The sequence below is a fragment of the Garra rufa genome, chromosome 23, assembly GCF_049309525.1.
Source record: "Garra rufa chromosome 23, GarRuf1.0, whole genome shotgun sequence".
Classification (NCBI taxonomy): Eukaryota; Metazoa; Chordata; class Actinopteri; order Cypriniformes; family Cyprinidae; genus Garra; species Garra rufa.
In genome coordinates, this window is record NC_133383.1 from 30,768,094 (window position 1) to 30,785,973 (window position 17,880).

The following is a 17,880-nucleotide window of genomic DNA, read 5'->3' on the forward strand; positions in this document are numbered from 1 at the left end:
CAAAGTACACACAAAATGAGAGAGAAATGTACCGAGTGCAACAGAAAAAATAGTGCAAACAATCTTTACAAACTATGTGAGAATTAGTTACATAATACAACAACCAAATATATCGATCTGCTGGCTGTAGTCTGCGTCGGAATCTATTTTACCAGAACATCGCCTTTAGGTGACACGAAAACCTAAATTCCAGCGCTTTAGCCAATATGTACTGCTGTTTTACCCTTGTTTTTGGTTTGTGTTATGCCAAAGGGCTCTGTTGTGAGTATTTCTGTGCTTTTTCAAAGAATGCTGTCATGCAAATGTCTTATTTTGCGTTTGTTTTTAATGCACGCACTTTGCATTTATCAGATTTCCAAAGAAACATGCTAATCAGTGGTACAAAAGACTAATACCTATGTTTACTGGTTGAATAAATGACAGTTTGAACCAATCTGGGCACAGGGGTGGGACTAAGCATCAACAATCGTTCCTGTTTGGCTCGGAGGACCGAAATGCATTGGTTTCATCTGACGAATCAGTGGCTGAGGAAATTTGTTGACGCAATCATGCTCACTACAGAACTTTTTAAAGAATTCAAATTGGATTAACGGTTCAAAGGTTATTAAACATTTAAGAACAATAGTTATGTCTCTGTCTTTGAAGGTTACGTTTGTGCTAAATGTGTTCAAATGTACCTGTTCAGCCTGTAAAGTGACGGCGTTATCGTTGCTTCCTCCCATAACAGAGTAGATGCTGATATGGCCATCAAAGGCAGCAGCAGACAGCACAGCAGGGTTTCTGGGACACCACTGGATGTCAAAACACCACTGAGTACTGGTGGGCAGCTCATACAGGACCTGATTGAAATGGCATCACATATTACACACCAAACAATTTTAGTGAAGCCACTGTATTCATCATGTGACTGAACTCTCACCTCAGCCGTGTTGGGGTTCCAGCACAGGATCCGGTTATCTTTCCCACAGCTCAGGAGCAGCTCTGGATCTGCTACACTCCAGGCTATGGCCAAGATACCTCTGAAAGCATGTATAAAGACCGATAAGCATACAGAAAGACTCAAGGAGGGTAATCAGGGTGTCTACAGGTTTGACCAAGTTAAATTTAAGACATTTTAAGACTTTTTAATACCATTTTCAAACAAAATTTAAGACCAAATTGAAAGTCCCGCAAAAGTCTAGCACAAAACTATGAAGATATTTTAAATTATTATTTTATTTAACTGATTATTCTTGGGAATATTCAACAGAAAACACTATTCCAGAAGAAGAAATTATTTTCTATTCCATGACAAAGTCAAGGCTCTCACACACTTTGAAGCCAATGTAACAGTGTAACAAACACGGATTTTGAGTCATGGATCGGATCATTTTTCGGATCAGCAAAAAAAAAAAAAAAAAGTTTGTTTTTTCCTAATTACTGAATGCTTACTTTAGATAGGCTACTTCTCATCCACAGCAAAAACTACTATCTGAACTAAAGTTCAGTAACAAAACAAGAACAATTACACAAATGACAAGTGTAAATGAATACAACATAAAGTTAGTAATAAAATCAATAACACTAGTATTCAGGAGGGGAAATTTAATAATTAATTGTAAAATAACTAGAGTTTCTCACTGCAGGTATTTATAGGACGCTGTCTCTTTAAGGCCAAATGCCCAAACCGAATACTGGCACGCATATCTTTCTCAGCTCTTTCGGTTCACTGAAGACATAAACGACTGTTAAACAGAATACCAAAACGGGTATTAAAACATAACTTTGTATGTACGTTTCCGTTCAAATAGCAGTTAAAGAGGAATCAATCTGTGTGAATCGCGCCGCGCGCCTCTCTCTCCTCTCTCTCTCTCTGCGCGTGCTCGCGCCAGTTGTGTGCGGCAACGTAAAAACGTGCTAATTATAAACTTTTACTCTATGATGGTTAAACTTAACAGCTAATCTGCGATTCAAATGCGTGTAGTTGGGCGGAAACCCGCTAAATCTGGCAACACTGAGGCGTTGTCAAGCAAGCGCGTGTCTAGCAACAGAACAGATTTAGAACCTGCGCAGAAGATTCTCCTCAAAACGATAAACTTTTCCTTTTCAAAGTGTAAAAAATTTAAGACCCTTGGATTTAGATTTAAGACAAATTAAGACATTTAAAGGCCTTATTTTAGGACAACGGAATTTAAGACTTTTTAAGACTTTTTAAGGATCCGCGGCCACCCTGGTAATAGTATCTACTGATTAACTGATGAAATGTACATGTCTACCTTGTGTGGCTCTCCAGCACTTTGAGAGGGGAGGTGGCAAAGCGCAGGTCCCACATTTGGATGACAGGCATTCGGTCGTCTTCAGACGCCAGAACCAACTGAGTGGCCACCTCCGGGTTCCAGGCCAGACCAGAGCAATGCATCTAAACCACAACACAAACACAATTGAAATCACATGCACCAATGAACACTAACATGCAAGGTGCTTCAATACCCAAGCTTACTCTAACTCTATCGACTAATTTATCGATGAATCGATTAATCTAAACGACTAATTTCCCACAAACAAACAAAATCAACAATTTTACTTAAGAACATTTTATTTTAATAAAATCAACGAACTGCAGATGTTTTTGATTATTACATTTTGGAACCATTAAAATGGAATCCAGAAATATAATGGAAGAGAATTTGGTAAAAACAAAACTGTAGAACTCTATCAATTAGACAGACTTTTTGATTTAAAATTAATGATAATTTAACCATTAAAACAGAGTATAGAAAAAATTTAAATAGATTTCATAGGGCCCTAAAATGATCAGGCTTTTTTGTGGTAATAAAAACGTGGATGTAAGAGAACAAATGCCTTTAAAATGACTTAAAATACATATATAATAGCACTGCAATAATATGCACAAACAAAGTTTTATGCACAAAACTGCTGAAATACATAAGGTATTATAAACAATAGAGCTATGTACATTTATGCTTTAAAACAAAGGCCTGCAGAATGTTTTTACACATTACTGGCGATCTAATCCTTGTTTAATATTGACTCATATCTTTAATATTTGCTCATATCTTTACCACAGAAATGCTACAGCCACAGTCATTTAATGAAAATGTGGACATCAAAGCGTGTAAACTCAGAGTGAGGGTTTAAACTTTTATTTTGAAATCGCGATTAACACTTTTTTTGTTTGCATAGGTTTATAAATGATTTACCTTACAAATCTGATGAAATGGCGCACAATGCATTCCTAGATGAATGTTATAATAAACCAAAACTCACAACAACATGCAGAGATGAAGTTTGAGACGCATGTAAATGATAACACTTCCTGTGAACGGAGCTGCTGTGAGACGCACGTACGTAACGTACAAATATGTATATAATTGACGCACACATATTAAACCTGCATTGCATATATTTACTTAACTGAATAGTAGCGTTTGTGAACTCACAATTACGCTTAATTATGATCTTAAGTGTGTTTAATATATAATGCAGCCTTGGAAAACAGTCTAATAATGCGTTTCGTGGATTCTCGTCCGTGAAGTGTGCCACTTCCGGTATTTTGCCGGTTATTCGACGCGGGCAAAATGAAATCGAGTATTTTTAAAAATCTAATACTCAATTAGAATCAAGGAATCGCGACAGCCCTAAATAACATGACACTTGTCATTATGAAAGTATACCAAGTTATGTATTATTAATATAAGTTCCCCATTACTTTAAAGAAATGTTTAGTAAAATCAAGGCAATTAGGAATAACTGCACAAACCCTGTTGCTGTGATCGCTGACTTTGATGATCAGGTCGTTCTTTCTCAGATCCCAGACTGATGCTTTTCCGCTGGGACTGGCCGAGGCCAGGATGTGTTGCACCTGTTTGTTCCACGCAACACAGCTGATGTCCTCTAGGGGCTAAAAATAACAGCAAAGTCAAAACTAGACAAAGGTAATGGGAGTCCAGCCCCAAGTCGATCCCTATATGTGACCCAGGATTACAAAACCAGCCGTAAGGGTAAATTCTTTGAAAAAGCTGAATAAATAACATTTTCATTGATGTATGGTTTGTTAGGACAATATTCGGCCGAGAATCTGGGATCTGAGGGTGTACAAAATCGAAATATTGTGAACATCGCCTTTAAAAAGTTGTATTAAAGTTTATTTTTGGCCATATGACAAAGATCTGAAATTCACACAAAGTATGTAACGCGTAAATGCGCACAACTAATGTAAATCAAGCAAGCTAGTATGCATAGGCCAGGAAGTGTTGGAAAAATAACACATTAGCGGAGAATAGGCATGGGATGATAACCGGTTTCAAGGTTTACCGCGGTTTGAAAAAGTCACGGTTTCAAAACCGCAAACAAAAAAAGTTATACCGTTCCTACGATATGTGTATTTTCTGTGTCGTCAAAGTGGAGCGCAGGACTCTCTACTAGGTTGTGTGTGTGCGTCCCTGCAGAGAAAACAATGCAGCCCCTCCCCCAGCGGTGAGTGCTGACAGGCGCGTGTCTGTGATTGTGCACGTGATCCGCAGTCAGTGAGACCAAAGTCCTTTTAAGACAAGTCATGTCACTCGGCGGCCATCTTTGAAACGCCTCTCGGGCATCAAAGTGCAGCTCCTATCTCTTTGAATGGGGAAACATCAAATTCTCCAAAACTGTTCGCCAAACTTACGATTAAATTTCATATTTGAAATCTCCAAAGAAATCCAACAAGAACTGCCTCATAAATATAGTTCCTTGTGCTTGAATAGCATTAAAAAAACGCTTATTTTTCCGGCTAGATGAGCCAGTGCGCATGCGCAGTACTGAACGCACGTCTTAGAGCGCCGGCTGTTTCTATAGCAACCGGGACTTCTAACGGCAGATGCAGTGACGCGCTGACTTTACTAATCAACGATTGGCTCTTTCACTAAGAAGGCGGAGCTTCGCGGCCATGATGACCGTTTCATTGTTCCCCATTCAAAACTACACGAGTGACATGTCTTTGGTATTCTACAGGGCGAATTCCAAACGGCTATTTTGCGCCCTTCAAGGGCACTTCTAGAAGGGGACGCCATTTGTAGGGACGTTCCAAACGAAAGTGAGCAACTTAATCCCTTTACGAAGGGCCCTTCCAGAAGGCCGTTAGCGAAGGGAACATTCCATGGTCACTTCACGGAAGTGATTTCCGTTAGTGATCACGTTTGCGCAGCGTTGTCAAGGTAACATTTCGTCAGTCATTCCCTTCGCCAAGGGAGTTCCAAACGGTTAAAAGAGACAGAAATGCCCTACTCCCTTAAAAGAACTCACTTCAAAGGGATCTGCCCTTCGGAGGGAGTAGGGCGTAGGGATGCGCACTTCCATTTGGAATTTGCCCATAGTCTTTGGTGAGACTCAGCGGTAATATAAGTTCAGGATGGCTAAAGAACTCGGAGGTGAACCCCCACAACACAGAGTGGGGAATAGCAGACTATATGTACTAACGTTACGTTTCTGAGATTGAACATTAGTACAACAATTAAGTTAAAGTGAAATCACGTCTTTGCTTTTAAGCCTTCAGTCACGTTAAAGGTGTAGTGTGTAGGTTTTGCGGCATCTAGTGGCGAAGTTGTGAATTGAAACAGTCCACCGCTCACCCCTCCCTGTACAGAACTACGGAAGCCGATACAGGATTAAGATCTCACCTTTTTTGACAGCTACGAATAGTGAGATTTCTTGTAAAATGTAATTTAAGGAATTATATTTACTAATCATTCAACAAAACTATGTTATTGTGAATATTACTGTTACTTGTTCATCATTGTGTCAGTGTTTTTTTTTTCCCAAGCTGATAATTCTAAGTTAATAAAGACATAATGGTTCATTAAGGTCTTTACCCCTGAAAACATAGTTATTGCACCTCTGTCTAGAGATCATCTTAAATATTACACAGTGCACCTTTAACATCTTTTCAAAATCACGGCATTAAAAAAAAAAAAACCCTTGCTGGCTCTCACGTGCCTTTGAGTATTTGTTTATTTTTGGAACTGTCACTAATGGTCATATTTTTGCTTTGATTAGTGATTGCATTTTTTTCCATTTAGAAGGATTTGTTTTTGAACATTTTATTTTGTTGATTATTGTTAAGCTGCAGGCTTAGGCTCACACAAGTGACTGAAATTTAATTTAATTAAGAAGATATAACTATTTATTTTAATTATTTTGCCTGATGTTCCATGTTACAAAATGTTCTAAATGTTTTCTTAAAATAAAATATACTGTGTTCAGAAAAAAAAAAAAAAAAAAAAACTTTAACCAGAAATTTAAATATAACTTTGTAGAGCAGTAATTACAATACCGTGATACCGTGAAACCGTGATATTTTTATCCAAGGTTATCATACCTTCAGAATCTTATACCGGCCCATGCCTAGCGGAGAACAATGGATTTTTTTTCCAAAAAACTTCTTGCACAAAAAAAATTCAAGGGCTTTTAAGGATCTGTATCTATGTATGTTTATTTTTTAAAATCTTTCCTTGAAAAAAAACAACAACAAAAAAAGTCAGATTCACAAACTTTCAAGGACCCGTGGGAGCCCTGTTTTGATATATTTACAGTAGGAAATTTACGAAATATCTTCATGGAACATTATCCTAATGATTTTTGGCATAAAATCGATAATTTTGACCCGTGCAATGTCTTGTTGGCTTTTGCTACAAATATGCCTGTGATAGATTGGTTTTGTGGTCCAGGGTCACATATATATGGGCTCCTTTTTCAAATCTTTTGGATTTTTTTGGGCAGGTTTTCCATCCACCAGGCAAAAATCTGCTTGGAAAAGCAAAACTAAATGTTGATAAAATGTTGTGTTGCAAAAATGAGTACACCCTTCTGAAAGTTACTAAAAAACATTTTAGTGTAGGTTTAAGACAATTCTTTATCAACAGGTAAGTAGGAAAAAAATTGTATTCGCTATAAAAATGCACATGACATTTTAAACTTTTATTAATTTACTTTTTCAGACCTAAAAATCACTTTTAAAATTATGCTTAAATCTTGGTTTTCCAAGACGTGGTTCCCTGGTTCTTCTAGTTTACGTTTTAGCTTATTTTATTGCATGTTTTATCCTATTTTAAATTATTTTAAGTCACCGCTTAACTCTGGGGTTCTTCGTTTTTCCAGTCACACTCAGTTGTGGATTTTAATACATAATATGAGATTATCAAAGACTATTTTTTTTATTATTTGCCAAGTTTTTTTGTTTGTTTGATTGGTTTAACTGGTAATCTGAAGCGCCAGTTTTACTTTATAATACAGTCAAACCTGAAAATTGCATTAGAAAGAGAACCCTGTGTGTGTGTGTGTGTGTGTGTGTGTGTGTGTGTGTGTGTGTCTATTTTGCAACCTTGATGGATTACAGTCTCATGCTTTCATTGCTGTGCACTTTATTTCTTACACCGATTGCTTCTATTTCACACATTTCCCAAAATTAGCTTTTGAAATGACACACGTTCATTTGTGTGTGCATGTTTTTGTGTGTGTAAGTGTGTGTGTGAGTGTATTGTAGTGTTTTGCACTCTTGATGTTTTAGAGAGTCACCCCTTCACTGTTGTGTGCTTTTTTTCTGCATTGTGGCTGATTTGTAGATTGTATGCACAAAAAACTCTGTATTTTCATATTTTTGCCAATTTCCCATTCATTTCCTATGGCCGGTCATTTTGACTCGAAGGCCCTAAATGTGAGGATTTTTTTTACGACCACTTAGACTTTTCAAATCCTGTCCCCAATTTTTTTGTGTGTTCGTATACCAAGTACCATAAAAGTCACTAAGTGTCGCACCATTCCGATGAAGCTACGATTTTTAAAAAGAAAATGTATTCAACAAATTCCGGTCAGAAATGACCGAAGAACCCTAGAGGGTTTTAAAGGAGTAAAAAAAAAAATGTACAGATAATGTACTCACCTCCTTGTCATCCAAGATGTTCATGTCTTTCTTTCATGTTTTTTGAGGAAAACATTTCAGTATTTCTCTCCATATAATGGATTTTTATGGTGCCCCCGAGTTTGAACTTCCAAAATGCAGCTTCAAATGGCTAGAAGTCCATTATATGGAGAAAAATCTAAAATGTTTTCCTCAAAAATCATAATTTCTTTACGACTGAAGAAAGAAAGACATGAACATCTTGGATGACAAGGGGGTGAGTACATTATCTGTACATTATCTGTACTCCTTTAACCTGGAAGAGGTGCTGCTCTAACTACAAGCAATAGTGATAGTGATGCAAGGAAAATGAATTTGCTCACTGTTTATCAGAAAGGAATAACAAAACTAGATCTCACATAAGTGCACATAAGATCTGTACCTGTGTTTTGGGTCCTGGCGTCATTGGGGAGCTCAAGTTGTTTAAATCCCAAATGTAGATTTCTGACTCATTTCCCCCAGAGGCCACGAGGTTTGCCTTAAAAGAAAAAAGAGAGAGAGAGTAATGTAAACCAAACATAACTTCACTTACTGTCACTGAAAATTGTAATTCTTATACAAACTGACCGAAACATAAGAACTTGGTTTGGGTAATTACCTGAAACGAGTTGACATCGAGAGCTCTAACTGGCCCCGTATGTTTCTCGCTCTGGGAAATAATCACTTCACTGTCTCCAGCAATGATTTTGGAGGCGTCATAGAGGATGATGTTGCCATTCTCTCCTCCAGCGATGAGGATACCCGATGGCAAACTCTGGTCTTCAGTGCCTTGTGGACCCCAGACTAGTTTGTGGTATCTAGAGACACAACAGAAAGGTTACCACTGGGGTTCAAAATTAACACTTAAAGGAATTTTTTTGGAAATAGGCTCATTCTTCAACTCCCCCCGAGTTAATAAGTTGAGTTTTACTGTTTTGAAATCCATTCAGCCGTTCTCCTGTTCTGGCGATATCACTTTTAGCATAGCTTAGCATAGATAATTAAATCCTATGAGACCAATAGCATTGCATTCAAAAATGATCAATGAGTTTCGATATTTGTCGATATAAAACTTGACTCTTCTGTAGTTATATCGTGTACTAAGACCGGCGGAAAATGTAGTTGTGATTTTCTAGGCCGATAAGATTAGGAACTACACTCCCATTCTGGCGTAATAATCAAAGAAGTTTGCTGCCGTAATATGGACGAAGCAGATGCAGTAATATCACGCAACACATCGCAGCACAACGTGACCAACTGCATGCACAGGGAGTAGGGATGCACCGAAATGAAAATTCTTGGCTGAAACTGAAAACTGAAAAAGAGGAAACCAAGGCCGAAAACCGAAAACCGAAACACCGAAAGAATTATGCCAATTATTAGTACCATTGCATTTATGGCTATGACTGTGTACTAATTTGACTAAAATCAAGGCATTGCAATTGCATAAATTAATATTAAAGTTTCAAAGAATAAATCAATTATATAAATTTAAACAATTATTATCAATCAAGTATTATATTACTTAAACATATATACATACATTTTACTGCCTTTGTTTAAATTGTTGATTTTGTTTAAATTTTTATAACCACATTATCTTGTGGATCCATCAGTTCACATTTACAAGTCTACGTGTTTCTCTTCCAGCAGGAGGTGCTGTCAGAATAATATTACACAAAGCAGCGCAGCAAATGACTTTGAAACGTGCAGCGCTCATATTTATTCAACGGATAGCCTTTTGAAGTTTCATCGCAATTCTTGTCTTTCATTCCCCAAATTTAAGACCACCTGAAATCATAATTAAGACTTTCTCAACCCCTAATAACACTGCAGTCATCAATGAAAATTAAGAGCTTTATTTCAATAACCGACTTTCAAAAACAAACCTTACACAAAATACGTTTCTTTTTATTTTTTTCCCACCATGTTCGGGGCACAAGAAAAATATTAGAGGACTAATATCAGCATATGAAGTATAATTGTCTCTGAGAGAATGCATGCCAGATGCTGAAAGCACTGTCAGTTTTTACTTTCACTTTAACATATTGCACAGTTTTCACGTTGCTTGTGTGATATCCATTGGCTCACCTCCACGGTTTAAAACATAAATATTTATAAAAATACAATGTATAGAAAAGACATATCTCTAAAATATTGCGACGTAACACCAACGTAAAGCCATTGTTTTTCACTCACTGAAAGCTACATCTGTCAGCGCAATGCGCCGATCTCTGCTCTCATCACTGCAGACACACCCCCTCTTGAACTTTCGGCATTACAAGTTTTGCAAATCGCTATCCGTGGGTCTTTCTCGGATATACTGAAATACGTCCACACCGCAGACGTGTTGCTTCAGACAAGCGCGTGCAGGCTGCGGTTTCTGTTTGCGTCAACATAGTGAGTGCGTTTACATGGACCCTCTTAATGCGATTATAATGAGATTTTGGCAATATTGCGATTAAACTTTACCTCATGTAAACGCAATACTTCGATTATAATAATGCGATTAAGCTCATAATCGCAGCAAACATAATCGTATTAACATAGGTGGCGCACGCCGATTTTAATCGAAATATACAGGCATGTAAACACCTTAATCGCAGTATTGCCACTTTGACCAGAATGGGCATGTGCTCGTGACTGCCACGAATGTCGTGCCACGCACCTGCAGACAGGGACGGTGCTACACAGGGGCTTTGGGGGACTATAGCCCCGTCAGAATTTTGAATAGCCCCGGTACAGCCCCCCAAGTAGCTGAGATAGAAGAGTGCTGTCCCGTGCTGTTAGCACATATATCTGTCACAGTAATCTGCCACACGCGTCATGTGAGCGCAGTTTCCTGCATTCGGCTACATTTAATCCATTACATCATCACTAAGATTGAGATGTGGTGTTCGTTTAATGTTTAATTTAAGTGTAAAGTATGCACAGTTCTGATTGCACATACATATGAATTGTTAATGCTGAGCGCAAAATACAGTCTCACGGAGCGCATGATGCTGTCCAGTTTTGAAGTCTTTCCTTTGCATGTAAAAAGGTTTTTTCGTCATCTTGTGTAGAGCCCTGAATAGGCCTAAAATATAGGACCTAGCCCAGCTCTTGTCGAACAGCTTAACAGAATTCTTGGTAAGAGACTGGCCAGACTTCGACCCGAGATCGTTTTTGGCCACTTCTCCCAAAACAGCTTATTTTACTTCTTTTTTCAGCTATTAAAATAGTTCAGTTATAGGCCAACTGGCAATGTAATTATATTTCGTTTCAGTTTTTTATTAAGTTTTTTATTAAGTTGAAGCATTTTTTCTTCTGTTAAATATACGTTTTTTTTTGTTTTTTTTAACAACCAAGCATCCAGTGGCAGACCGTGAGTTGATATGCTTGATCAATTTAGCCTTTTTAAAATCATCATGACTTGCCAAAAATAAAATCTATAGATATTAAACATTTCAAGCTTATCAAAATGTTAGTTTAAACGTTTAACCTATATATGCGCTGTAAGACTCATATCCTATCGTTTGTGCGGAGAGGCTAACGCGAGCTTTACAGGACATGGAGGTGCCAGCGCGATCACTTGCATTGCAAACATCTTAAAAAACGCCAACTTTTTTGCTCGTAAAGGTAAGAGTAATACATTATTCGTAACCGTAAAGTGTCTACGTTTATTTGTGTATTACACTCACAAACAATATCTACTTTTACTATAAAGAAAACAAAGAGGATGGGCTCTCTTGGTCAGGAACAGGAATCTTTAGCCTTTTATGTGCGCTTGTTCGCGGATTTGCGGAACTCTTGAAAATGCTCGCTGCTGGCCGCCGGGCTCAGGCTGGAATGCAGAGCTCTGGTCACTTGTATTAATACTTCTGTTAAACGTGGAGTGTACCACAGCTGCTTTTCTAAAATTTCTTCATTAAGTAACTTTGACGTCATGAATATCGAATATTTTCTTAGCACCCCCACATATTGGTCTAGCCCCCGTTAGCGAAAATATTTTGGTGTCGCGCCTGCCTGCAGATTAGTAACGATGGTGGTGAAGAAGGCGACACACTGAGTTTATGTTGTGGACATTGCGCGTCATGAACATAATGCAAAGAATAATAGGAATAATGGAAATTCCATGTACACCGGAGTGAAGAGCTTTGCTCTTGACATGTAAACATCATAATGCGATTAAGTCCTTACTCTGATTATGGAAATAGTCACATTATTCGTGCGCATGTAAACGTAGTCATTGTTTCGGCCGTGTTGTTTCGGTGATAAAAATCTTTCGAAAACCGAAAACCGAAAATGCACTTTGGGGGCCATTTTCGGCCGAAAATTTTCGGTGGCCGAATATTCGGTGCATCCCTAACAGGGATCGTTCCTCATTTGAAGTTACCTAGCCGGGAACTAATTTCAGGCGCTGCATGATATTATTGCGCCGGCTGCGTCCATATTACGGAAGCAAACTTCCTTGACTATTACGCCAGAATGGGAGTGTAGTTCCTAATCTTATCAGCCTAGAAAATCACAGCTTAGTACACGACATAACTGCAGAAGAGTCAAGTTTTAAATAGGACAAATATGGAAACTCAGTCATTTTTGAACGTGATGCTATTGGTCTCATAGGATTCAATGATCTATGCTAAGCTATGCTAAAAGTCAAAACGGTAAAACTCAACTTATTAACTCGGGGGGAGTTGGAGAATGAGCCTATTTCCAAAAAAGTGGAGTGCTCCTTTAACAATTACCAGATGAGAGCAAAGTTGACTTTTGTCAATAAATAAAACGAAATCCCATAACTTTAACAGAAACTGCAACATTAAATGGTTTATACACTGCAAAAAATGCTTTTCTTACTTAGATTTTCTGCCGTTTCCAGCCAAAATATCTAAAAAATTTTAAATCAAGAAGGATTTTTTTGTTTTCAGAAAATACAAGTCAAAATGAAGTGAGTTTTTGCTTAGAACAAGCTAAATAATCTGCCATTGGGGTAAGAAAAAAAAATCATATTCCAAACAGAAAACGAGATTAGTTTGCGTAACTCATTGGCAGATTATTTTCCTTGTTCCAAGCAAAAACTCACTTAATTTTGACTTGTTTTTTTCTGAAAACAAGACAATATTTTGATTAAAATCCTGCTTGATTTAGGATTTTTTTTGTTGATATTTTGGCTGGAAACTAGACAAAAAATCCAAGTAAGAAAAGCATGTTTTGCAGTGTACTGATTTAATTATATATCAGAAAGCTAAATAAAAACATCTGCCTTGATGATGCTGTGATATTCTGTCATTATACATAATATTGTTGCTAAAGAACAAAGCTCTGTTTTCTGATTTGGATGACAAAACAGTCTGTAAATAACTAGCACATAATGCAAGCAAAATGCATTACCTGTGTGGAGAAGAGTAAGAACCACATGACTTCATGGCTAAAGAGGGATCAGTCAGATCCAATTCAAAGATCTCCAGCGATGCATTGGTGCTGAAGGTGGCATCGAGCTGCTGGGCTGATGTACCTGAACACATAATTATCAATGAGACACATTAGACAAAACAGACTCTTTGGTAACACCATTTTTAATATTTGACAGAAATGAAATCAAGACTGTGAGGAACGGAAGCACAGTGCATTCAGTGGATTGTACTGTTGATTAACAACAACATACTGATTGTTCAGCTGACAAAACATCCTTATGGGAAAAAAATCTTTCAATTGACAAAAAAAAGTTGTTAAAGTGACAATCTAGAACCATTATATAGTGCGTTCCATTGTAAAGACTAGGGATGCAGCGAATGTTCGGCAACTGAAATTATGCAAAATAATAATAAGCGACTGAATAAGCAACAGGCAGAATAAATTCTACCGCACAATGACGTGACTTGATCAAATAGAGGTGTGCACTAATGCAGCAAACATGTGGGCAGTGTGGAAGCATTTAAAACTGTCCGAGAAAGACACAAAAATCATTACAAGCACTGACAGCGAGAGACTGTTTAGTGTCACATCGCGTGTCTTCCATGAGAAGAGAAAGGGCTGGTTGTTGCTGGTTACTGTATGATGACTGAAATCACCAAAATTAAACCATTGGTAAATAAACTACAGAACGTTATGTTGTCTAATACACACATGAATTGTATTTATTCTGACAGCGCTGCACCAGCTCCTTAGCCAGGGTTCAAAGTACAAAGATGAGAATCATTCATAAATCTGCTGCTGTCAGCAAAAAGTAGTACTGAGGTCTTCTTGTGGGTTTCCGCCAAAATAAAAGTCAGCATTCATAAATGTAAGTATTGTAATTTTACTATTGTTCTGTAAAATAAAATGAAAAAGTAAGTCAAAAATAATAACAATCATTACAACAGCTCTATTAATACATTTATTATAACATTCTCCTTTGCTCAGCAAGGCTGCATTTATTTGTACATTAAAAACACATGCCTGATTCAAGAAGGGGTCTCAAAAATGACCAAAGAATGTTTTTTTACTAGCTTATTAATTTTAAGTTCAATTGTGGTTTGTTGGTAGGCTATAATGTCTACTAGAATGGTAACAATGTTCAGAGTTTAGTAAATATTTTTAAACTCTTCTTTTGTAAATGATTTTTTGAAAGCAAGACAAAACTGTAAAAAGCACATTTTGGCTATTTAATTTATGCAATAGTGAAAAAATAAAAGGCAATTTTCAAGTCTGTCCCTCAAAGCCTTGTTTTCACCCGTGTTAAATTCAGCATGGCGACTAACCTGACTAAAGTCTATAATTAGACGTTTCCCCCCAGACTTTAGATCTATGACTTTTCCAGTTGCTTGTGATTTTTATGAATGAAATTCAAACTGATTCACTAATAAATCATTTTAGCTTGATTTTTTAATGGAATCTACCTGAAAAAAATGTAATTATTAAATCTGTGACGCAATGAATTTGATATTATTAATGAAATGTGCTCATTTATTTTCAGTTGATTCTCAAAAGTCTGTTATTTTAGGCTTGTTTGTATTTGACTGAGTTATTTTGCACAATTAAACATTTGTATACAGCCAGACAGCTCAAGTAGGAAAAAACTTGATTTAAAAAATCTCTTAAATAAATAGGTGGCCTTCTTTCAGTTTAATCAGTTGCTCAGTTTAAGCCTCAAAACTGCTTAAGTTTCTTTATTAGTTTATTAGTGAAATGTTCTCAATATTTTCTATACAACACTGAACCACCATTACTTTAATAAAATATGCACGCTATTTTGAATTATCACCTTTATTTTTTTTACGAAATTACAAGACTCATGATTCATTTTTTGAAGTGTTACACTGATTTGTGAACTGGTTCAACAAACTCATTTAAAAGAACGGACAAAAAAAATAGGTTACTTGGTTTCTTTTATGGAAATTAATGCATTACCTTACTTTTGCGCTACTTTTTAAATCTGGGCAGGGCTTGCTTATTTGTTTTCAAAATAAAAAGTTGTATTTTTGGCAAATGTAAAAGCCTTTTCACACTAAAAGCCTCAGGCTTAGAGAAAAGTACATTGACGTCTGTACAGTAGACCGCAGAAGAACAAATGTCATCTCGTCAGCAATAAAAAAAAAAAAGGAAAACAAATGTTAGATTATCTTGAGTAATTTGTGCTTATTAGTATGGATGAATTGGATCATCGAAGGTCGGCAGCAAAGACATCGGTTAATAAAATGGGATTAAATACATAAAGGATATTTGTATTATTTAATATGTTTAATTATTGCAGGTTGGCATTGAATGTCAGTGTTTTTATTCATTTTGAGGAATACTGTATCTGTTTTTTTGGTGAGTGAGATGAATTAATGCATGTTCACATTTATTTTAGAACTAAAGTAACATCTTACGATTTCTCTCAACATGGGGACAGGAGAGCTTTTAATAAATAAATGAGGGAAAAAAGTAACTGGAGTTCAGATATTTTCTTGCCAATTAAAAAGTAATGCGTTACTTTACTAGTTACTTGGAAAAAGTAATATTATTACGTAACTAGCGGTACTTGTAATGCATTACCCCCAACACTGCTTGTGAGCAAGTTTCACTATATAGAATAATAACTATGAAACCATTATACTGTATTACATAATTAATTATTAATCATGCTTTCGTTCTCATATCTGACTGTTCATTAACTACTAATCTATTAAACATTTCATCATCCTGTAAAAATACACTGGTGTTCTTTCTCTCATCAACTGTACTGTGTATAATAGCAAGAGATTGGAAGTGTCTGGAGGATTGAAAATAGTGACTGATGGATGGCAATTACCTGCTGCCAGATAGATGGGGTGCTGCTGTGCTGGACTCCAGGCCTGGATAGCGGTTCGGTTAATTTCTTTTAGCTTCATCCTACAATTCAAAAAAGATACATTTGTTATGCACTGACCATGCTATAGTTATTTTAGTAAAGGTCACTGTTTATAATCAATTTCTAAATTGTTTCGTTAAGGCTTAGGCAAGGTAATAAAGTTTGCTCTGTTTGGTAGATTGTAAAACTCAATGGATCTTTCTTCAGTCGTAAAGAAATGGCGTTTTTTGAGGATTTCAGGATTTCTCTCCATATAATGGACTTCTATGGTGCCCCCGAGTTTGAACTTCCAAAATGCAGCTTCAAAGAGCTCTAAACGATCACAGCCGAGGAAAGAAGAGTCTTATCCGGCGAAACGATCGGTTGTTTTCTAAAAACATTTACAACTTATATACTTTTTAAAGGAGTAGTTCACTTTCAGAACAAAAATTTGCAGATAATGTACTCAGCCCCTCGTCATCCAAGATGTTCATGTCTTTCTTTCTTCAGTCGTAAGGAAGTTATGTTTTTTGAGGAAAACATTAAAGGATTTCTCTCTATATAATGGACTTCTATGGTGCCCCTGAGTTTGAACTTCCAAAATGCAGCTTCAAAGGGCTCTAAACGATCCCAGCCGAGGAAGAAGGGTCTTATCTAGTGAAACATTGTTATTTTCTAAAAAAAATTACAATTTATATACTTTTTAATCTCAAATGCTCGTCTTTACTAGCTTTGTGTGTACTCTGTGTAGAGATTAAAAAGTATATAAATTGTAAACGTTTTAAGAAAATAACCAATCGTTTCGCTAGATAAGTGGCTGGGATCATTAAGAGCCCTTTGAAGCTGCATTTAATCTGCATTTTGTAAGTTCAAACTCGGGGGCACCATAGAAGTCCATTATATGGAGAGAAATCCAGAAATGTTTTCCTCAAAAAACCTAACTTCCTCACGACTGAAGAAAGAAAGACACGAACATCTTGGACGACAAGGGGGTGAGTACATTATCTGTAAATTTTTGGTCTGAAAGTGAACTATTTATTTAATCTCAAATGCTCGTCTTGCTGAGATAGACAAGCCAAGCATTAGAGGTTAAAAAACTATATAAACTGTATTTTTATTTTAGAAACTAACCTATTGTTTTGTTAGATAAGACCCTTCTTTCCTCGACTATGACCTTTTAGAGCCCTTTGAAGCTGCATTTTGGAAATTCAAACTTGGGGGCACCATAGAAGTCCACTTGAAATGTTTTCCTCAAAAACATAATTTCCTTACGACTGAAAAAAGGAAGACATGAACATCTTGGATGACAAGGGGGTGAGTACATTATCTGTACATATTTGTACTGAAAGTGAACTACTCCTTTAAGAGAACCTCCTGAATATAATGTAATTATATAATGTGAATAAAAACAAGATGTATGGTAACAATAGTGCAACACCAGCTAAATCCTTGAAGTGCCAACACAAATAATATCATGCTAATAAATAATTTAAGACATAATACACACAGCTATACAGTTTGAACAAGCAATAGTGTTCAGAATGAATTAGAATTTCACAATAAAGCACTGTTACACATAAAAAGAGATCAAATGTTTACAACAGACACGTTTTAGGAAATTAAATGTAATATCTGTCCACGTAATGTCAATTTAAAACAGATAATAATGTAGCAGAGAGGCTAATGCAGCGATCTATCACTT

At 36.6% G+C, this 17,880-nt stretch overlaps 1 protein-coding gene across 7 annotated transcripts in view; it reads right to left on the reverse strand.

Moving 5' to 3' along the window:
- Window positions 1–17,880, reverse strand: part of sec31a (SEC31 homolog A, COPII coat complex component) — a 44,712-nt gene that overhangs the window by 26,643 nt on the left and 189 nt on the right. For all 7 annotated transcript variants that reach the window (XM_073830281.1, XM_073830279.1, XM_073830280.1 and 4 more), the window contains exons 2-9: window positions 16,161–16,240; window positions 13,280–13,403; window positions 8,529–8,727; window positions 8,313–8,408; window positions 3,761–3,901; window positions 2,256–2,398; window positions 920–1,019; window positions 678–839 (exon numbers count right to left, since the gene is read on the reverse strand). In XM_073830281.1, coding sequence (XP_073686382.1) covers window positions 678–839; window positions 920–1,019; window positions 2,256–2,398; window positions 3,761–3,901; window positions 8,313–8,408; window positions 8,529–8,727; window positions 13,280–13,403; window positions 16,161–16,239 — 1,044 coding nt within the window. In that variant the 5' untranslated portion in view covers window position 16,240. The remainder of the gene's footprint in view (window positions 1–677; window positions 840–919; window positions 1,020–2,255; window positions 2,399–3,760; window positions 3,902–8,312; window positions 8,409–8,528; window positions 8,728–13,279; window positions 13,404–16,160; window positions 16,241–17,880) is intronic.